Source organism: Micropterus dolomieu, linkage group LG06 (genome assembly GCF_021292245.1).
Source record: "Micropterus dolomieu isolate WLL.071019.BEF.003 ecotype Adirondacks linkage group LG06, ASM2129224v1, whole genome shotgun sequence".
NCBI lineage: Eukaryota > Metazoa > Chordata > Actinopteri > Centrarchiformes > Centrarchidae > Micropterus > Micropterus dolomieu.
The window spans coordinates 5,688,311-5,711,839 of NC_060155.1; the positions used below are offsets into that span (position 1 = coordinate 5,688,311).

Consider the following 23,529-nt stretch of genomic DNA (forward strand, 5'->3'; position numbering starts at 1 on the left):
CCATCCAAAGACATGCAGACTAGGTTAATTGGTGGCTCTAAATTGTCCTTAGGTGCGCGTGTGTGCATGGTTGTTTATGTATGGGTGGCCCTGCGATGTCAGCTGGGATTGGCTCCAGCCCCCCGCGACCCGGTACGCAGGATAAGTGGTTGACGACGGATGGATGGATATTACCTACATTGGACGTTGAGGCTGACAGAAAGACAAAGGAGGTGTGTTTGTTTTCGAGCAGTTTGTGCCGAGGATGAAGGTGCAGTAGTTTAATATTCAGGAAAGCTCTCTGTGCAACACATCCAGGGTCAGTGTCGAGGTTCAGTGGCCGCAGAGTCCAGCATGTATTCAACATTTAGCTTCATTTTTCTCTGAGCTGTCTGTGTTTGTGCTCTACTGGTCACACTTTCAGGGACGTCGGCTTTTAAATGCCAAAGCTCATCTGAAGAAAACCATCCTGGTGTTTTTAAACTCCCCTGCTCCCTCTCAGTCTGTTGAGAGCGAGGCGGTGCTTTCACCACACATTATCTCCTCGGGGATTACAGCACTCGGTGTCGGAGAGCCTTCCCTCTCATTTCACCTCTTCAGACTACTGTAATTCACCTGCTTCTCATGCTGAGGGCTTCCACCACAGTGACAAGTGTCTGTTAGGCCAAGGCCTGCAGGGATAAAGACTATTAGGAAGAGGATCAAAGAGCTGTAGGCCTTCGGATGATTGTTAGGTAGACCACATTTAAAACAGTGACATTAAATATGTATAAAGTTCAAAAGCACTCCATCACTATCAATAAATATACTAACTATAGAGAGCCACTGTGAGGCTTAGTCTGTGTAATATGACTGTACATTATGATGCTAAGTGATAACTGCTTTAAATAGACTTCAGACTCAGTTAATACCAGATTTTTCATCATCAAAGAGATACTACTTAGAGCCATAGTGTCACTGAGACCAAGCTGGAGGCGTTCTGATGCCGCTGGAGTAAATATTCATGGGCTGTAAAAGTCTTCATATGCATATCTGAAACATTTAAAGGCACTAAGTGTAGTGCACTGGTGCTGGGAGTATAATTACTATGGTTGGGAATTTCATTGAATTATTATTATTGATGTTTAAATTATAGTTTTGTAATTAACGTTAGTAATTACTAACTGGTCTGAAAAAAACCCTACAAAGCCATTAAAGAGAGGACACAGCATAACCGGACCGACCTTTTCTTGGTACTGACGTTATTGCGGTTAAAAGCAGCAGAGCATTCTCAGCAAAACGCATGGTCAAATGGCTTCAGGTGTTGTTGGGCTTTTTCGTCCAATGTGCAGGCAGATCATTAATACTTTGCTAAAAGGCCTTCATTGGGAAGTGGTCGTTTTTCAAAATAAAGCCTATTAAAGCTACAAAATACCGTGTGTTTTATTCCAAATCATTTGAGACTGTCTGCTGAAGAAGAACAACAGCATCAGTTGGTTCAGCAAGTGCCCCAAAACCATATATCTTGTTTTAAACCACGAGTCATGTTATTCAACATTTTTATTAGAGACAGGAGGTATAGAGTTAGACAGAAACAAGGAAGTGGGGAGTGGTATGGCAGGCAACACAGCTGATGCTGGAATGGAACGGTGGATGTTACAGTTATGTAATATGTAAAAGCATGACCACAATCGTGCCCAAACCTTACCCAAGTGTTTATTAATGTAACCATGATGATGGAGGTCACTTAAACCCAATGAAATAGAAATAATAAAAAATAATTGTAAGTCACACCATTAAGTGTCTCTAACTTTAACTAAGTATGTATTTATCTTTCCCCTTACCTAACCAAGTTGTTTCTGTGACTACACCTAACTTAACTTTAACCAGAGCATTGTCATGTCAACAATTACTTTGTGTTTTTAACAGTGATTTGTAACCTCAATAATCAGAAACCAGAGATAAAATGAGACTATATATTGGACTTAAATTTACTGGGTGGACACACAATGGTACTAAAGCCGCTTTCCTGGTTGATACCAATAGGCTACTTTTTGCTAACATGTCCTCACAACAGCTTTATATGTGTTTTGTGTTTTTAGCTTGTTGCACTGCCCCCATGTGGCCAATAAATGTGTTAACGCAGGTTTTAACATCATGTAAATATATGTAGACATTTATCCTCTTTAGGCCAGACTAAAGTAGTCTTATTTATTATTATTTTTTAAATGCTTGCACTTGCAAGGCCACTGGTGTGAGAAAGGCAGTATCACAGGTCATCTTCAAAACAGTATGTAGACCTCTTTTACTTAATATGAAAGACTATATGAATCAAACTATGTCTCTTTAAATGCAGTGTATTTCGCTTTTAAAAAGTGAAATCATCAGGCCCTGCTGGATATCAAGAGGCAGATGAAGACCTTGTGTTGTTGAGATGAAGTACACTGGTGTTGACAGAGTAATAGAAGCTAAAGCCTGGTTGCCAGAGTTGTGGGCAGGGATCGGACTGCAGTGTGAATCATAGTAATTGGCTCTTGTCTCAGTGGTGGAGAACAACATCCATTAACAGGGAGGCTTTAGATGGAGGCAGCGTTAGTTTGGCTTTGGCTTACAGTTTGGAGCTCGAGAGGAAAACTATGAATATTTACTGAGCTGATGTTGACGATGAGTCTTTGTGTATGTATGTGTGGGATGCAGTTACACTATGGGCTACATTTCTACTGTGTGTCTGTGTACTGTTTAATATACTTTTTCTCCATATGATTAATGATTTAGCTATGTAAATACAGCCGCAGTGCAATAAATTATTGCCTAAATGTTGTAGGTTGTGTTATAATATTTTTTTATTTATATATGTTTTTATTTAAAGACAATTAAGGGACTATATAAAACTTGCGTTGTGTGGAGGAGAGCTGAATATTATGTTTCACGCCCTCCCAGCATTAATAATGTGTTCAGTGGACCCTTCTCTTGGTTAAAATTGCAACACCTTCTCCACAATATCTCATGATAATATAACATTGAATTCTTTGCCATTTATTTTGCCATTAAGAATAGTTCAGACAAATTTAATATGGTTAACTCCAATTTAAACCTTAATATGTTCATTAAATAATACAGTTTTGGCTGAATTTAAGACGTCCCTAACGTTAAGACAAATCCCTCCATTTTGAAACACTTTGAACATCTTTTTTAGGATGCAAAACACTTTCACACAACTTACAATTAATCCAAGGAGAAGAGTCCTCATATTTGAAGCCTTTTCTCTCATCAAAGTGACAACATGAAATAATACTGTTAAAGCCTAATGTAAATCCCACATTTGTGGAGCTTGTCTATCAGTCACACACTCACACTCTCCTGTCATTCTCTTGGAAGCAGTCAAAATTATTTTGTCAGCTTGTTAGCATTTTTTGTCTTTGTCTTTTCGGGCTCTTCATCATCAGTGACAGCAGTCATTCTTGGCTGCTTGACAGGCTCTCTCCCCCTAGTTCATTTTGGCACTAAAGAAGTCGGAAAAACGCTTTGTACTCGTTTTCACTCATCGTGAATTTATTTTCTCCGTGGCAGCAAAACACACAAGCCTTTAGAAAAAAAGGAACATTTTTTAAGAATGATTATAGGGAGAATTAGTGATTCTTCAGATGGCTTGTTGATATTTGAACTGAACTGCCAATATAAATATATCACAATAAAGCAATGTAAAAAGATTAATGTTGATTATTACATACGTGATCTATTAGATATTAGATGGTATAGGCTTCAACTAATTCCACTTGTGGAAGAGGCATGGAACTTCTTCCATACTGAAGTTAAAACCGTAATTGATAAACATGCTCCTGTGAGAACTATTAAAGTCTGAATTACTTCAACTATTCAAACAAAGAGTTATAGCTTGGGCTAAATATTGCTTCTCAAAAGATGAATCTGATGGGACAATAAATAGACAGTTAAGGCATAAATGTAAAACTGAAACTAGGAATGCTAAACCTAATTACTATAGAGACTGTTTCCCTCATGATTTCAACAATCCTATGCAATTCTGGAATCACTTAAATAACATTCTTAACAAAAATAATAATAATTCTGTGAAACAAATATGCAAGGATAATGATATTTTTCTGATCCCTTGCATATAGCTCATGCCTTTAATCATAATTTTTTGTCTTTTTGTAGTTCAAAATCTGTTTGCTCTGATGGTTTGGCATGTTCTTCTAATTCTTCCATGCCTGCTGGCTCTTTTTCATTTAAAAAGATCATGCCTAGTGATGTCTTTAATGTATTACATGACCTTAAATTAAAATGCAGTGCAGGACCAGATGATCTTGAAGCCAAGTTTATCAAAATTGCAGCTCATATATTGATGTTTCCTCTTGCAGATCTTTTTAATCTATCATTAACTACCTGTACTGTGCCACAAATTTGGAAAGCTGCAAGAGTGACACCTCTTTTCAAAGGTGGAGACCAATCGAATGTGAATAATTATCGCCTGATTTCTATCATTTGTGCAGTTGCTAAAATATTTGAGAAATACATTTTTTATCAACTCACTGAGTACACTAATAATTATAACATTTTATCTCCACATCAATCTGGCTTTAGATCTTTTTTTCTACTTCAACTTCAAATTTTTTTGATAATGGTCATTTCATTGGTGCTGCTTTCATTGATCTCTCAAAGGCCTTCAATATGGTGATCTACTGGATAAGCTTTACTCTGTTGGTTTGAATAAACATGCTGTGGTTTAATTCCTATTTGCATAATAGACGTCAGTGTGTTGTTTACCAAGGATTCCAGTAAGATTATTTAATTGTTGATAAAGGTGTTCCTCAAGGCTCAACTTTAGGCCCCTTAATTTTCTCGATCTTTATCAATGACCTGGCATAGGTTTGTTCTCATTGTAATTTGGAGCTTTATACTAATGACACTGTCATCTATACCTCTGACCGTGATTTGCTGCAAGTTCAAGGAACTCTTCAATCTGACTTTGATAAAGTACAACAGTGGCTGTTCATTAATAAACTCCTGTTGAACATGAAGAAATCCTGCGGCATGGTGCTTTCCACAATACAAAATCACCGTTGTGCTTCTTGTTTTGAAATAAAGTTTTTAGATGAATCCCTTATGCAGAATGTGGAGGAATCTAAATATTTGGGCCTTTGGCTTGACTCCAACCTTACCTTTAAGATACACATTGACAATATCATTAGGAAAGTATATGGATGTCTTAACACTCTGTACAGATCAATCAATTGTTTTTCAACTCAAGAAAATTTTTTTTCTCAACTGGTAATACCAATCATTGATTATGCAGACATAGTCTACACTAATAACTTAGAGTCCAATCTTAGAACTCTTAATGTTGTATTCAATTCCCTTTGCAGATTTATACTAAACTGTCCATTTAAAACTCATCATTGTCTTATGTATGACTCACTAAACTGGCTGCAACCTAAACCACGAAGGGATTACCACTGGATTCTGTTTATCTTCAAATGTGTTTATTTCAATTGTCCTGCATACCTTAAACAGCACTTAATACCTTATTGCTCGACATACTCACTTAGACACCTCCAATGTCCAACATTTTTCACTGTACCAAGGTCGTTTTCTGTAGCTGGTAGGAGAGCCTTTCAATATAAGGCCCCTCAAGACTAGAATAACCTTCCTTTTTTCTTGAGATCTATTTCCACATTTCGCTTATTCAAATCGTCACTTTTTTCTTTTCTTAAAACTACATGCTTTTGTTATTAAGAATACCAATGGCATTACATATAAATGGTTTATGTAGAAAATATATATTAGTATGTATACAAACATGACTTTTTTTGTCTTCATTCTCTTTATCTTGATTTTCTTTGGACATTCCTATGTGAGATGTGACGTTATCCTGCATGTTACATTTTGTCATAAGGCATATTGATAAATGACGTATTAGTTGTTTAATGCACTCGGCTGATTATTTGTCAGTATACTTTAATATATGTGCTATGTTAATTGTGGGGGTAAGGGCAGGTGAGCGAGTTTTTGTTTTGTATATATGTCTGTGTTTGTATTGTGTTTGTGTTGTGTTGTGCTGTGTGGTTAATTTTGTGTCTATGCATGTATGCTGCAGGACACCATTGAAAATGAGATGATACATCTCAAGGGGTTATCCTGAAATAAATTCTATTCAATTCAACTGCCAAATAAATAAACCCCTCCCTTCAGTGTTCCCTCAGAAACTCTACCCCCCAAATTTAAAATATCTGAAGTTTCTCCAGTGTTGAAACACCTTTGTCCTTGCCTGGTCATATAATTTTCCTTCCCTGTTTATACTCTTCACCCATTTTCCTCTTTGGCTGTTTCTCTGCCATCTCTTTTTCTTCGCAGTGGAGTCCAGCACTTTCAAATGTGCACGTGTATAGAACTCTCTCTTCCATTGCCCCTCATCACTCCTGTGCACCAGCATGAACACCAACAATTGCAAATTGGCTGGAACAGTGTTGTGTGGCAAGGTCCACACCACTTTCTTTGTTTTCAATATACAGAGCCAGGGCTGTGTAGGAAAACTGGATTTTTTTCAGAGCACACATATTCTAAACAAAGAACCAGCAAACTGTGAGGAAATATTTTGCTGAATTTTACTGAAAGTGAATTGGATTACAATCACGTACTATTGTCCCTTTAACTCTAAACACTATAAACATTGTTGGAGACTCTCATTTGCCGAGCAACAAGGCTACAAGCAACCTGAATTGTAACACTCTCTTTAGGAGCCAGTGTCACACAGGCCTTCTCTTTCCATTCAAAAAGAATATCTACTGTTGTAAACACATTGTCTAGTCCTTGAATATAAGATGTCCCCCAAATGTAATTTCATGAAAAAAATATAGTTTTACATTTTATAAATAACTTTCACATAGCCACCAGATTGCAATTGCCAAAAATATGGCAAACATGACAAAATAATGCACACAAAATTCTGCCAATTCTACCAAAAACAACAGCATCATTGTCACTTTATATGAGCCTTTTTTTCCTTACTGTAGTTTTGCTTAGTGTCAAGATGTGTTGGAACCCCTGTAGGGAAGACTTGCTCTCCGGAGAGATAAGCCAATGGATAATTATTGCACATTATGTGTAATATATGAAGTTTTTATTTAGTCATCCAGAAACCATTAAAGTGTGAGACATGTAAAAGTTTCTTCTGACAACGCTGGTTTGTCTCCATCAGTATCCAGCCTGTAATGAGCCAATCAGGACGCCATTCATCTCCACAACACGACATGATTACAACGTTCATTTATCCATCGCCACAGAAGTACACCAATAATCCATCCAACTGGACATTATTACACTGTTCATTCATCTAGTATGGTGTCCTGACAGCTGAAAGACCTGCTCCCACCTGCTTCTCAATGATTAGACTCCACTCTGCCACTTGAGTGTTAATATTCACAAACTCAATAAGAGTGATGAGGAAGCTGTGGACATGTGAAAAACTCATAATTCTGGTTTTTTGATTGAAAGTTAAATTGAAAGGTGTTTACTTCTCAGTGTATTACATTGTCTTATTCAATCCTAACATTACGGTGGATAAATGCTGAAATGCACGATGGTCAAGTTAAAAGCAACACTGTATTTCTTTGGTGCTGGTAATTTGGAAATTCAGGGCTGTCACCTCTCAGCATCAGTGAGCTGCCGTCCTGCTGTTTTTCACTCAGGCTAAAAGATAATAATCTATCTCCAGCTGTGTCTGATATTGTGATATCCTCAGTATGTGATATCCTGAACCACTTAGCTGTGTTTTTCCACTATGGAGAAGAGTTTGGACCACAGAAATGTTTATACTAATGTAAAGAGAAGAGAGGTTCCTGCATCAACCTGCTGTTGTAAACTGCTGCTGTTCACTGAGAGACTACAGAGCAATGTCAAAGGCCACTTAGCGGACATTAAACCTGCAGTTCAATGACAAAACTCCACTTCACTTCAGCTGCTCAATAGTGTTTATCGAGGCTCAAAAATGTGATGTATGTATGTTCCTTCATGTATGCTGTTATTGGCTGATGGCTTTGGACAGAAACAGATCACCAAGCAATGTAATAAAGAATGTTATAGAAATGTGCATGTAATTTACATACACGTAAACATCTGTAGTGTCTCAACAAGATAAGCTTGCAACTTTGCAGCAACACTAAAAGAAGTCAATGATAATGAGAACAAAGATCAGAGTCACTGTTCCTGTTCCTTAACACTGAAAATAAGCAAATATTATAAGAAAATGTATTGATTATCATAAACAGCCAATGAAATTTGTCTTCATTTCCATTTTGTTTGGATTGGATTTTCAAAACAGTGTAAGTGTGGAGCCCTAACCTTGTATGCTTTTTTCTGCCTTGTGATTGGTTGACAGAAGTGTGTGACAGCGCGCTGGTGTCAAATCTGCTGCCATCATCCTTCAGAAGCTCCTCCCAGCTGTCCAGCAGTCATGCACCAGGCTTCGCCAAACTCAACAGGAGAGATGGTAAGGAAGAGATTCTGATGCCCAGAGTGACTGAGTGAACTGTTGACTGATGAGTGGGACATCAACACTCGATTTGACTGGAATATACAGCGTGATGTGGCTGAATATTAGACAACATAGTCTACAATGCATGGAAAGACTGAATTCTGTTGAAAATATGGCTGAAGTGCTGCTAGTATACAGGTTCAAACTGTTACTAATATTGGCTAGTGTCATTAGCAAAATGCTTGTGAAGGTATGGCACGTTCCATATAAGGTGACAGAGAGGGGTGTAACATGCAACAAAACTATGAAAAACTGTTTCCTGTTGGAATTGAACCAGAGATGCTGTTAGCCACATAGTCCACCAGGACACCCTGAGACTTACGACCAACAAAGTTGAGTTCCAAACTATACACAGTCCAAAAACACAACATACTAGGGAAATGGCGATAGTGCTTAACGCTGGGTATAAAAGCAATCTGACACTGAGAGAGGCAAACACACTGAATGCACTAGGAAGGGAAGGATAATGGTGGAGAGATGAAACTATTTTTGGCAGAGTACACAATCACAAATGCAGGAAACACATAAGGGCAGGAAGTGAAGTACATGAAATGGGCCGCATTGTTTTGTCTGTATCAATTTTTTTTTTCAATTAAGGGCAGTCATCTGTTACTGAGGAATTGTTCTGCAGCAGAGGAGCTCAGTGCAGCAAGACTTTGTTCAAGCAACAACAAACAGAAACATTTTTATCGGATTCACAGAGACTAACCAACAGCTGACTGGTGACTAGTTTAGAGGGAGACCGAGGATCAAAATAATAACTGAGAGAGAAGACAAAATAAAAGAGAAAACAAGCAATAACTGCTTTGCCCCATCTTTATTCTCTGTAGATGCTGTATGTGTTGCCAGAAGGATAAATGTGAATGGTGTTTATTCATCCAACACAATAGCAGAAGGGAGTCCTGTGCTGGATGCTGATGTGAGGCTTTGACGAAATAAAGATAACGGTTTGTTGTGGAGCTTTTTGCAGAGAACAAGCTTCCCTGCTTTATCTCGACATCAAAGCTCAGAATCAGCTGGGAGGGTGAGATGAGTTTAATCTGGATCTGAATGATTTTCACCACCTGGGAAACTAAAGGAAGCAGAGCCTGCAGAACACTGCTCAGTCCTTAACTACTTTAATGATCGAGACTTTAAAAAGACGAAGTCTGCGGTCTTTGTTTGATGAGCCACACATTCTCAATTGAAAAGCTGCTCAACATATTATGTACATTCAATTGTTTGTTTAACATGTATGTCTACAATGGCAATAAGTCATTTTTGATGATGGAAATCACTATCTCTTGACTGAATGAAGAGTGCAGAGAGAACTGGTATTTTGGAGATGTTACTGGAACTAGGAGTAGGACTTCATTGTTGGGTTGGTAACAGTCATGGTCAAAAGTTTCGTTTTCTTCCATCCTCTTTAAAAGCATTAATCTTCCTGTCATGACATCCTGATGTGAGTGTGGGATCCAGAGCTGCAAGTGTGACTAAAAAATGATCAATGATCAATGAATCAAAAATAGATGAAGTCTCTTTTTTATGTTTGTTTATTATTTCTGGACTTATTCTCAGTTATGATGCTTATTAGCTGCGCTAAGTAGTTTTAAAAAATATATATTATTTATGTGTTTTATTTACTTAGTGACCTCCCCACAGAGAAGTATCACCCAACTCTCACCTAGTTCTATAGTTTTAGCTACCGTAATAATATTTCAGGTCATTGTTTTGGATTTATGATCCTCAAATCTACTGTTTTGATTAACTCTCACTCGTCTCAACCTCATGTCCAGCTGCAGAACCTGTTTCTCTTTCCAGGGAAAAAACTAAGCTAAGATCACTGTATGTTACCAGCACTAAAAGCAGACTGACAAAGTTAGTGACTAAAGAGCCAGATGTTTCACTCAGGGGTTGGTGAAGACCAGGGAAGAGCTAAAAGTAGACAAAATATTGGACTTACATTCATCAGGTGAACACAAAGACAACTTCAAATGAATGATAATGTAGCTCCGTATCTGCTGGATGTGTTAATATGCAACCATTTGCTAACATGTTCACCATTTCAACTTTATAATGGGATATGTTTCATGGTAACAGGTTGTTGACTGCAGCTTTAAATTCAACACAGTAAGCCTCAACCCATGTCATTGTCAACGTAAGAGGGCTTTACCCTTATTACCATATCTGTACTAACATATTTTTGAACCTGCAGTAGGTAGATTGGATGTACATGCCAAAGACATCCTCTCATTTATCATAATCATGTCAATATGAGAAAATGGGGGGATTAGGAGTGGGAGTGTTATGAAGCTACTGCTGATAACATCATAAAACAGGATCACCTATAAATTCACTACTGCATTTTTCAAATCCAGCTCCAGTTGTTGGTAGATTAGGAGAGCCTTATGTGCCACACTTCCTCCCCACTTGCATTGACGGTGCAAAGCCCACACGATTGCAGCTGTTTGCTGAGGAAATCGATGAACAAATGAACATCTCCATCTCATTACCCTCTCCTTCTGCTGCCACTAACTCAGCCTCCTCCAGTTTTTCTCAGAGGAGCAGTTTTGCTTTCAGTTCATTTACTCACTAAATGAACTGATTATAAGAGCCCTGGAATACCACCTACAAGATGAAAACAGGTGTTTTATCCATGGGCTTTATCATCCTAGATTTTCTATCGTAACAATAGACTGTAATCAAAAATTTATAATTTCTTAATTTCACTGTTTATGTACAACCAGACAATAAAAATACAGTGTACAAAAACAATAGAATGGTAAAGAGAAGAAAAACTATATTCCATGGAGAAGGTCTCAGGATGAATTTGAGTTAGAGTTTAAGAGTCTGATAGCTCGGGGGGGAAAGCTGTTCTGCAGACTGGTGGTGCAGCAGCAGAAACTTCTATATCTAGTTCCAGACGGTAGCAGCATGAACGGGCTGTGGCTGGGTGGGTACTGTCTTTTCTCCTTTGGATGTAACTCACTCACTTAATCTTGCTCAAATCTTGTCTTTGTGTCTGTACAGTCGGTGCTACTTTGCTGAGACCTATGGTGTGCCGAACAGATAAGGCTTCAGCTGAAATGTCCACAAATTCCCTCTTTGAGTTTTTTTGGCTTCATTGTTTTAGCACACACAGCTTAGCAGTGATAAATGTGTTTGTGTCGGGTGTAAAGCATGTATGGTTGTTTTTTTATACATAGCAGTTTCTTTCGAAAGGTGGCACACTCAATATTTTTGACATCATTTTTACATCTGGGCCCAGAATTGACTGAAAAGCTCTGGCAGGCAGCTGATGGGAGATGAATGTCTCTTTCACCAAGAAACTGCAGAATGAATGACTAACTTTTTACACATTTTAGGCTTCTAACCACTCTAACCACTATTTTTATTCTCTGTCTTTTTTCTTTCACTTTGCCATGTGTCTGTCTTCCTTTTCTTTAAATTATCATCTTTTAAATTGTGTTCTGTTCCTCCAAACAGACTGTCCTCTGTTGTTATCATAGGTTTCACTCCCTCTCCGTCACATTTTCATCTGTGAAAACTAATTAGCCAGCTCTATCTTCTTGCCAAATGTTGATAGGTGTGTTGAAACATTTTCTTTTCTTGGGCAACACTGCCAATTATCAGTAATGAGGCTACGATTGCGGTGGAATAGAAAGAATGACTGTAGCACACTAATTACTTTCTAAATGAATAAGATTTTAAAAGTGGAATTAACTTTAATTGGAACATGTTCTGGTTGTATGGGTTGCCAACTAATCATGTATTGATTTACATGTGTGAGTTGTGTGAGTGTGTACTTTATGGTAAGGTTCCAATGTTACGCTTTGAAACTCAAGCGGAAATGTGTTGTACTTTGCCTGCAGAAGACATACGGTGCTTTCCAACTTCCTGCTGCATCGGGCCCATTAGGCGCTACGCCTGTCTGACATGTTATCAGACTGCTGAAATTACCAATCAAGTTGGCCATTCTCATGCAAATTATGAGCTCTCACTCCACGCCTGTATTAAACAGTCTGCATGTTATCTGTCTCTCTTCTTTTCCTTTCAGCTAACATTCTGTCCATAGCACTGCCTGTTCACTTTTCTACCTGTCTCTCACAACAGCTTGCCTTTTACTGTGACTATCCAGCCTTTTCATTCCGCTTGACTCTTCATTTTACCATGTCTCTCTCTTTGTTTGTTCCTGTCTGTCTTCTGTACCTGTCAGGTGGAATATCGGTGCATTATTAATGATTCAGCAGTCCTTTCTTTACTTATCCATCCATCTGTTCCTTATAGTGAAGCCTCTGTCCAGAGCTGACTCACGTCAAGCTTGGTTTCCCTTCAACAGTAAAGCAGAAGGAGAGCTGTTCAGCCTACATTCACTGCCTGCACTGCTCTAATAACAAGAGCGACATACAAATTGAGTTGGTTTCAGGTGTCAGGGTCCTTACAGATGAAGTGGATTACTGAAGTATCAGGGATTAAGAGAGTGGTAAAACCATCTCAAGTTAGATTGGATAGTTTAGTTAGTTTTTTCTTTTGTGAAATAGAATTAGCTCTTCTTCTTCTAAGATAAAGTGGAGCACACCCTAACATATATCATACTATATATAAATGATTTGACAATTGGGCATTTGATCCGCAATTTCCTAATCATTTTTAAAATAATTTCCGTGACATTTCCTGTAAATAAATGTAATTTGGTATTACCAAAGTCCTTATAGGCAAGTCATGCCACTCGGCAGCCATTTTGGAAGCTATTTCGGATTAACAAGACCAGGCTCCTATCACAGTGAATGGGGAGAGAGCGTTTTTCTTGACCAGTTATACTACAACTGCACATGCGTAGTAGTAGTGACCAGTAGACCCCTTACATCAGTGGAACCACACGATTGGCTGAAACATGTTCTTTTTTATTTCTTTTTGATTGGCTTTCTAGCAGGAGGGGCAGGACAACCACCATCTTTGGCGTTACGGGCTTTCCCAATAGAATTGTATTGAGGATTCTTAAAGTTGCATGTCTCCTCTATATAACGTCTCTGGTATTACTTATCAACACATTCTCACTTTTAACTCATTACATACAGTATAGATGCTTGGTCAGGACCCCTTGGCTATGCTTTTAATGCCCTGGGTACACCTTTAGCATAAATTTCAATATGTAGGCTGTCTAGTGACAAAAAATATGCAACCTCGGGTCAAATTAGCAAAAGTAAAGTGGTGGTTCACTTTCACAATAAAACCAGTAGTTAGCGTTGTGAAATGGCATGTTATTAACAGTGTGAAATATCACAATTTGGTTAGGTTCACGCAGCAAAACTACTTGGTTATGGTTAGGAAAAGGTCATGGTTTGGCTTTAAATAACGTCACTTACGTGACTTAACTTACTTGAGTAAAGTAATGTTACTTGTGTAACTTATGTAACTTAAATTACTTAACAAAAACATTCAATGGTAACCTTTTGTTTCACACGGGGGACAAACACCGGTCTCCTGACTGAAAGTCCGGTTTCTGGCCCACCATCCACCTCAATCACCTCCTTACTCAGACTTTTCCATTAAATATCCTACACTTACCTTTATTATTAAAAAATTACACTACAGGGCTTTCCCTTGGCGTGACACCAAGGGGTCTGGACCTTGCATCCATATGTGACATCTTGGGAGTGAGAAGGGAAAATAGAGAATGAATTGCTTGTGTAAAGAGAGATCGTTTAGTCAGTGCACAGTAGGTCAGCTGAACATGCAATATCATAAAATTTGTCTGTAGGAAAACATATCGTCAACATGTATTACAATACAGCAGCAAATGATACTTGTCAAAACACTCCCACCCATTGTTTTCTGGTCAAGCCTGCAGACTGGTATCAACTTGTCCAGATACGTCACTGTCTGTCTCTCCTACATCGACGTGCATCAGCTTTCCAGAAAAGCTTTATTTTACTCTTTTAATTGTCACTTGATGGATGTGTTGACCAGCTTACACTACACACCCGAAAGTAATCCTGTTTCCATACTTTCATTCACTGATACAGAGTGACTACTCAAAAAAAAAGGAGATTACTGAGCATTTATGTTGATTATGGCATTAACAATCTCCACTGGGGAGAGCGCAAGCAGTCCAAGCTGACTAATCATAGTTCTTGTGGTCTTCGTGTGGCATTTCTGCAGCTACTGTCGGCTACAGCTTTCACAGTTCAAGCTACAGGCAACAGGGAAGAGAACCCAGACACACAGGCAGAGTCGATTGAATTAAAGGGCTTGAATCAGTGGCCAGTAGATTTGCGGTTGGCAACATGAAGACAGAATGAAAAGGCAAGCAAATTCTGACAGGGTAGAAGCCAGAAAGAAGGCTGGTCACAGAAGCTCTTTAAACACAGAAGAAGACATACACTCAGTATGATGGCAGTATGATGGCAGTAAAGCAACGGGGGTTAGAGGGTAGAGGGCAAGTTCCTATTTCTTTTTTTACACTTTGTTGTGAAATACAAAACATAATTTATAAATGATGAAGTCTACAAATTTGCAGGACAGATTAACAGGAAGAAATTAATTCAACAGGGAGGAAAAAATGGATGAGAAATACAGCATGGAACAGTTGTGTGGTTGTAAAAGTTGGCTCATAATGATTCAACAGTTGCTTGTGGGGTTTTTTTGTTTGCTAGTTTAGCCAACTACTTGGCATTAATCATACAGCACCACTCCGTCACATATAACACTATTGTTGTAATTGGTGTGGTAAAATCCAATTTAACTGAGCCTTTACACCACAGTAGCCTGTTTAACTAAATTTACAAATAAAAAGCTACTTAAGTGTAGGCAAAGATAATGAGCTTTAAGTTGCCACTGGCAGAGAGTTTGGGTTCTAATTGGCTGGCAGAGCACTGATGTCACACTCTTGACTGTCATTAACTATGAGTGCATTTCTCAGTGGACAGTTATAGTCGATTCCCTGACAGACACCAGGGGAGAAAGAAACCAGGAAAACCACTTAGATGTAAAATGACAGCCGTGACAGGAAATATTCAGACTGTCAGCTCACTACTGTTTCATTTATATCTGACAGGATGGACAAAGTAAATCTTTGTAACGCCCCTCTGTTTCTTAGTCGGTTCCATCATATCTTTTTCTTTCTTCCCAAGTCTGATCTTCATGATTAAAGCTCAGAGTATCTTTTTCTGTCAGTGGACACGTCTGTTAGTAAAGTGCTTATTAGCTTTGCCCTTCAGCCAGATCTGACTCCACCAGCCACAAGACCGACGCTGCTGAGCTTTTCTCCTCAACCTGCCACCATACATTGTTCAGAAGCATTTTTGACTTGTAAAAAAAATATGGAAATACTGAAACGGTTCATTTTCCTCATGGTGGGAAGCAACTTGTATAACTTCAACACACAATTGAAAGGTTTAGATGGATTTAACCACAATCAAAATACCAAATTAAATATCAATCTCAAGAATAATTACTACAGGTGCATGTGCAACAAAGCTGACCTTCTGCTACCCCTAGATTCCATTACCCAAGTGGACGAAATATTTTACCCTGAAATGTATTTATTAAATGTTTTGTTTGCTTTCTGGCATATTGTTTTTACTGCAGTGAATAGAGAAGAGAGAAGAGAGCCTCAGGAAACATAGAGACATGAACAGTTATTGACATTGCAGTTATTTGCTATTTGTCTTGTGGGAATCTCTCAAGGGTGTGAGTCTGTGAGGGATTGTTGAGGAATGAAGACTGATACATGGTTGCCGCAACCAAGGCTGGACAGCGTACATCTGCCTCTTGAGCTCTTCTTATTGCTGTCAGGACGTCACCATCTTTTTTAGGGCGTATGTGTTCAACATGTGTACGTATGCACACCCCTGCTTGTAATAAGAAGCGGCTGCAAAGTATGAACAAAGCTTGACACTTCTCAGTGTCCTGGGAAAGCTGGGCAGTGCTAGGGTACTGGAAAGGAGGCTCGAGTTGACTCACAAATGTCAGATTCAGGAGGACAAATTCAAGTGCTGTCCTGGTCGTACTACAATGGAGCAACTCATGAAGATTGCAAAAGCACTGCAGAGTGCCCAGTTTGTCCAAAGCCTTGGAAAAAGCTTATGACCTTGTATCCTGGAGCATCTACTGGCAGTTACTGTGAGAATACAGGGTTTTGTGCTTGTATAACCCTGCGATGGACTGGCGACCTGTCCAGGGTGTACCCTTTCGCCTGATGTCACCTGGGATTGGCTCCGCTGTGCACGTTTATAGGTGATCGGAAATTCATAGTGTGTCATACAGCAAACATCAGACCAAGGACATCAACAGACCAACAACCAGACAGCTACTTTACAAACACAACCATCACCTGAGTGCTATCCAAGTTATACTAAATGCTTGTGCTCATCGGTGACAGGGCGTCACGCACTACACGAGCTGACAGAGGCTGTGTCACCCGACGCTGGTTTCCAAACCACGTTTTGAAAACACACATGGAATGTGAAACGGGAAATGAGTGATCCTGCACACGAAACAGCTGTTTGTAATTATAAAGCTAGCAATTATAAAGATAAAGAATATGGTTGAAAGGATGGATTAGCTAGGTAGCAGGGATTGTCTGAACTACAGAGAAAGCTGCAGGTGAGTTAAAAGGTGAAGCTCCCCGACACCCAGTTAACTCATGACTGTGCAGTTACAAATCATGGCCCAAAAAGGAGAACAACAAACGCACGTGTGCACATTTTCAGCTGAGGACTGCAGCTTACTTTGGCTAGCCTTCAACTCAACAATCAATCATGATGTCAGTTAAATGCTAAAGTTGCTGTTACTGTTACCTTGTCTGTGGTCCGCTGCTTTCTGATCATGTGCCGTCGTGCTGTTGCCGAGGCGACATAAGTTTCGTTTTAACAACATTAGAAAGTTATTGTTTTCATTAGCTTGAAATAATCCCATCCTTTGGACACTTTCTTCTTTGTCCCTCGCTATTTTCTTTCTCTTCCTCCACTTTGCAAACAGCGCCATCATAATCACGCCGTGTTCACAGCGTAAGCGCAATGTGCGACAGTAATAAACGTCTGTGCGAAACAGTGTGCTGTATAGTTATATTGATTAAACGAAGCGTTGATGCAAAGAATTTGTGTTGATTTATTTTATCAATGGATTTTATCGATTTAATCAATGAACCGTTTCAGCATCTCCAACTCTCAGTCAAATACATTGGGGTCTAAGTGGTGTAAGATTCTGAGATTAACAGTTCATTATCAGAACTGATGGATACATCGGATTTGGGAATCACGGTGAAGAGGAAGCTGAGCTCAAAGGTGAGACTCTCAATTAACCAGTTGATCTATGTTCAGTGCATATACTTCCTGGTGATCCCAGTTTATTGGGCCCATATGTCATTGGCCATTTGGCCGACTGCTGGACCACACAAATAACAGAAATGTCTTACAGCTGATTCTTTTGTGATGGATTTGTGTAGCAAAAAGGGTTTATAGACCCATGGGCATAACATGGCCTTCAATTCTAACTTCAGCTCCTATACAACAATTTAACAGCTCAGTGCTGTCCTCTGGAGGCTTAGCATAAATTATGTTTGTAGGTTAGTTTTAAAACGCTTCGTGCTGCTACCACAAAAAGCAGACAATGTGAGGTAATGCACAGTAATGTGAGGACATTACACAGTTTGTTGTCTGTTTGTTCTTTTAATGCTTCCCAAGAGCCCGTTGACTCCCAATATGTGTGTGTGTGTGTGTGTGTGTGTGTGTGTGTGTGTGAGTGTGGTCACCCCTTCCTCTCTCTCTTCTTCTGTATTTATGCTGTTTGTCCTGTGCTTTTGTTATTTATTTGTGTATGTGTGCTCAGTGGGACACTGGTCAGCAGCCTCCTCCTTCAAAATCGTCCATCTGGTGTTTGAGCTCTGAGGCGTCACTTGGCCTGACAAAGCACTTTCCAACACACACCCCCACACAAGCACCGTGGCTCTTTTCTCTTGTAACAGTAGTCTCTGTATCTGAAAACCCGGACAATGAGCTTGTATACGGCTAATCAATAACAGCACAGCCTTTACTGATGGTGAAATAAGACATATTGTTAATAGCATAATCTGTAATTAGGTAAGACTATACACAAAATGCATAGTATTGCTCCAAGCCAATAACAAACTGCACTTTTTAATTAATTATCAGCGTGTTTCATCAAACCCTCTTTTTATTTTTCCCAGCCTATTGACCTAGAATACAACCGATCAATATGTTACAACACTGCTCTTGGTTGGTGAGATGTAATACAGGAAAGAAAACAAACCTGCAGGGGTACTGTAATACTAATCAATTCCTGGCACCACAGCCTCCTATTGATGATGTTCTATATAGCAAAGGATCCAGACCTGTAAGCAAACTGTAAAACTAATCAATAGATCAAGCCACAGCCTCTTAGCAATGCTATATTTGGAAGACGATGCAAATGGTCTGGCATTCTGTGCAACAAATCAATGCATGGCTCCGCAACCTCTCATTGATTATGTTTTGTTTTGGAACTGTAGTGAAGGGCTACACAATAATTTGTGGTGTAAAATTGTTTGTCATGAACTAAATCCAGTAAAACATTTCAGCAATGAGGTCAAAGAAGATGCAAGTGTCTCGCCATGAGGATGTCAGGACATTTCAGAATAGAAAATGTTTAAACATGAAATCATCAAGAAACACTACATGCTTCTATCTGGTCTGTGGGTCCAAACTGAAATATTTCATCAACTACTGGCAATGCATTTTGTACAGTGATTCACATGCCCTCCAGGATTAACAATAACTTTGGTTATCCTCTGAGTTTTCCTCTAGTGACCCCCTAACTTTGGTTTATGGCCAGATAGACAGACACACAGACAGACTGATTTATTGATTGATTGTGGAAAATAATTTCCACAGTGTACACAATTTGTGTCTCCATAACACAGATATTACACATTTACATACAGATAGATGCAGAACTAATTCCCATTAACCGTTGTTGTACTTTGTTTCCTGTGCTAATTAACAAATGTTAGCATGCTAAGTATACATATCACAAGGTATACATATCACCTACTAAACATTAGCATGTTAGCATTGTCTTATTCGTATTATATACAGTCTTATTGAACAGGAAGTAATTGTTGTATTCAATTACCTAGTATTTTTTTTATTATTCTCATTTATTATATTTATTACTTATCAATACATTTTGTGTGTGTGTAGCAAGTAAAGAGCTACATTGATTTTTACTGCATTGTATGATGACTAATAGTATTCAGTAATTGTAATGGTTGATTTGTGAGAAAGTGACTAACAAAGTAAGAAAGTCTGTCATCCAGAAGCACTGCTAAAAAGCATCACATTATCTCAAAGAAACAAAAATCTCAGTCCAAAGACAAATGTCAAACCACTTAATTAATGCATTGAAGTCAGTTTTAAACTGTTTTAAGTGTTTCACAACAATTAGCATGTGACTCAAAAGCCTATTACATCTTTTACCCTGTAGACTGAAATAAAATAAATTAATATTTGATTTTCTCTCTCTCTGCAGGAGCTGGAGGTTGGTCTCCTCACACCTCAGACAGGTATCAGTGGTTGGAGGTTGACCTGGGTGAGCGGACCATGATCACAGCTGTTGCCACCCAGGGCCGCTATGGCAGCTCTGATTGGCTGACATCATACTTGCTGATGTTCAGCGACACGGGACACAACTGGAAACAGTACCGGCAGGAGGACAGTATAGGGGTGAGTCCATACTGCAGTAAACTAAACTGTACCAAACCAACTTATTGTAAAAAAATAAAAAATAAAAAAAATTATCAAGATGGAGACAGTGTAACAGTTCAATGATGAGTGAATACTGAAGTAAATCACAAGTGATTATTACAGCTAGTGCCGTCAAGTGGTTGCTCAGACTGAAACAGCGCTTTCAAATTAACAAATGTACAGGAAACATGACTTTCTCTGGAGAATGCATACCCTATTTGAGTTACTTACAGCACTTAAGCTACAATTCTCACATTCTCTAATGTTTCAGGCCGGCAGCAAGTATCTATGGTATAAAGTATAAATAATGGATGTATGATCATTTTAGTCTTATTACAGACCATGAATTTACCATCCTACTAACTTGAATCTAATGTCTTTTAACTTTTAACTAACACTAGCAGGAAGACCTTATAGGTATGACATAGCTGTGAAAAACATTTCTTTTTCATAGTTTAACAGTACAAATTAGATAGGGCCAAAAAGAAGAAAATTTAAAGTACATTAATATTTAACCATTAAAAATTAGTTGAACAGAGGCTCCTGGTGGTGTGAGACAGTACCACTACTGTAGGTACAGTATCAGGTAATAGAGTTAAAAAGGAACACCACTCAGATTCATTCCAGCTCATTTTCCCGGACTGCCACAGTCATATTTACAGTGGATGTGGTGTTTAGCAGCACTGGTCTGCAGGGATCAGTCCATCCTGACGAGATAATCACAGTCATCAGGAGCCTTTGACTCTTCATTAATAATGAATGAACCAATGAAAGAGCTCTGCTGACTGTGCGGACCTGTTGCCAAAACACTTAAGTGCTGTTGATGGACACAGAGCAGCTGAGCCTCACTTCCCCTGATGAGACCATGTGGTGCAGCCTGGAGCACTAAAATCAATGAGGAAAAATCCCGGTGTGTCTGCTGAACCAAAATACAAAGCTGTGGTGCTTTTTATGCACATGTTCAAACTGCCTTTTTATGTTTCAGTTTTGTCAGAATACTGTTAATGATTTATCCCTATGGACTGAGGAGTGACAATAAAGACAGGAGAAGAAATGGGTGACTTGAAGTGGTGTTGTAGGTTTCATGGGAGAGAGATTTTTCCTGATGCTTTTTATTACATGTTATTAGACATTAAAGCAATAGCAACAGTCTTATCTCATTTGTATAATCTCTACAAAAGCCACAGTGTAAAGACGACAATTTGCAATTTTATACAATAAACATAAAATTTCACAAGAGCAATTTTTGAGGGGGACACAAATAATACAGCCAAAATTGTACTTGTAGGCCTATCGGATACATTTACACAGAGAGAAGTCTTACTACTATTTTTCTGGCCAACAACACAAACCCATAGTTGTTTAAATATGACTTAAGTTCATAGGTTCACCACGCGGCCATATTATCCTAAATAACTTGCGTCCTCTATATGCTACATAGTAATTTAGGTTTCTTCTGGGATAGAGGACGTCTCTTACACACACACACACACACACACACACAGATCTTTCTAAGATCTATAACTGACAGCATACACAAACATTTTTGTAACTATTTATTGGAAAAATCAGTTTTTATTAGGATCCCCATCAGCACCAGTATAAATGTTAGCTATTCTCACTGGTCTCAATTGTATGGTCATAATTAAATACTGATTATAAAGTAATGTTTTCACTGGAAGGAGCCGAAAATAAATTGCACACCATTTTAATTCTAATTCCAATTTATTTTTGTGTCACAAACTACAGTAATCTGCTCAACTTTCTTTTTCCATCAGACTCACAAGCACACACCTACACCTGTCTGTCTGTCTGACTTTATTTGTCAGCAGTTTTATTTAAAGAGGTGGTATTATGCTCATTTTCAGGTTCAAAATCTTAATTAGGGGTTATACCGGAACAGGTTTACATGGTTTAATTTTCAAAAAACACCATATTTTTCTCATACTCATATTGCTGCAGCTCCTCTTTTCACCCTATGTGTTGTACGCTCCGCTCTTGAGCTACAGAGTGATGCATCTTGTACAAAATCTTTGTTTGGAGTTGCTCATGCGCAGTTCCCAGATAAGGATTACTAGCCAATCAGAAACAGAGAAGGGCGGGTCGTAAAAACAAGGTAGTGTGATCCAAATCAAAGCCGCTTCAGACTGCGACCGTAACCTAGCAGATGGTATAAGTTACTCACAAGTCCGCAACCACACAACATCATTGTTCCACATCTTACCATCAGGACTATCTATGCTGCCTTGACGAAAAATGCTTCCATAGCGCAAATCGATAGACTCGACTCTACTCGGCCCTGCTCCGTTTTCTATTGCAGACAGTACCCAGAGATAGTACGTAGCTGATTGTCATAACGACGCCACACACAACTGCCGCGACGTAATGTTCAATGCGACACACACACCAGCGATCCACACAGCTTTTAAGTTAAAACGTTTCAACATTCCTCAGAATGTAAAGACAGATAAGCGGTATGAAAACCTTCCAGCTGTGTTTTCCTCTGCCGTTGTTGCTGCAATGATGATGCAGTGAATAGTGAATATTCTCTCTGACCAATCAGCATACTGTCTGTTTTCACGTTACATTTTAGTATCCCTCAGCTCGCTTGAAACCTCGACGGAGGTGATACGAGAAAAAGTACCTGGAAGCAGGTACAGGTACAACATTTCTACAATGGAAACCCAAACAAAGGCGAGTCAAGCCAAAGGGCCTCCGCTCAGACTAGCTTGGTTTGAGGGCGTGCCTGACCCACTAGCTGCTTGGCAAGCTTTATGACGCGTTTTCATTGTGACGTCACAAGTCAAGGAAGTGAAGGGCTGGACTACAAGCGAGCTGTTTTCAAGCGGTTCTGAGCAGAGCTTTCTGTGGGAGATGGGAACTCCCTTTGGGCTGGACTTTGGGCTTTTTCACTTTGCAAACCTGTTACAAAATGTTTCTAAACTTAAAAAGCACTTTAATTGCCCTGTTTGTATTTGTATTGTTTTACTATTTACACAATTGTTGTAAGTCTATATTATTATATTATTTGATGGTTTTAAAGGGGGGGACACTCCTCCGATAGGGGGGGACATGTCCCCCCTGTCCCCCCCGTGATTTCCGCCTATGGTGCCAAAGTATTTCTTGGTTTTTGAACCCACTAAACATTTGAGATATGACATTTTAATTAGCTTTAGAAGTGCTGTCAGATTTTGGCGTCATTGGATGGAGCAAGGTTAACTGTTTGCCCCTTTTCCCAGTCTATATATTATGCTAAGTTAGCCGGCTGCTGGCAGTATCTTCATGCTTTGTGTGGAG

The 23,529-nt window shown here is 39.0% G+C and overlaps 1 protein-coding gene across 5 annotated transcripts in view; it reads left to right on the forward strand.

Annotated features, from left to right (window-relative positions):
• Positions 1-23,529, forward strand: part of LOC123972662 (contactin-associated protein-like 4) — a 122,340-nt gene that overhangs the window by 26,517 nt on the left and 72,294 nt on the right. For all 5 annotated transcript variants that reach the window (XM_046052230.1, XM_046052231.1, XM_046052233.1 and 2 more), the window contains exons 2-3: positions 8,354-8,464; positions 20,018-20,211. In XM_046052230.1, the coding sequence (XP_045908186.1) occupies positions 8,354-8,464; positions 20,018-20,211 (305 nt within the window). The remainder of the gene's footprint in view (positions 1-8,353; positions 8,465-20,017; positions 20,212-23,529) is intronic.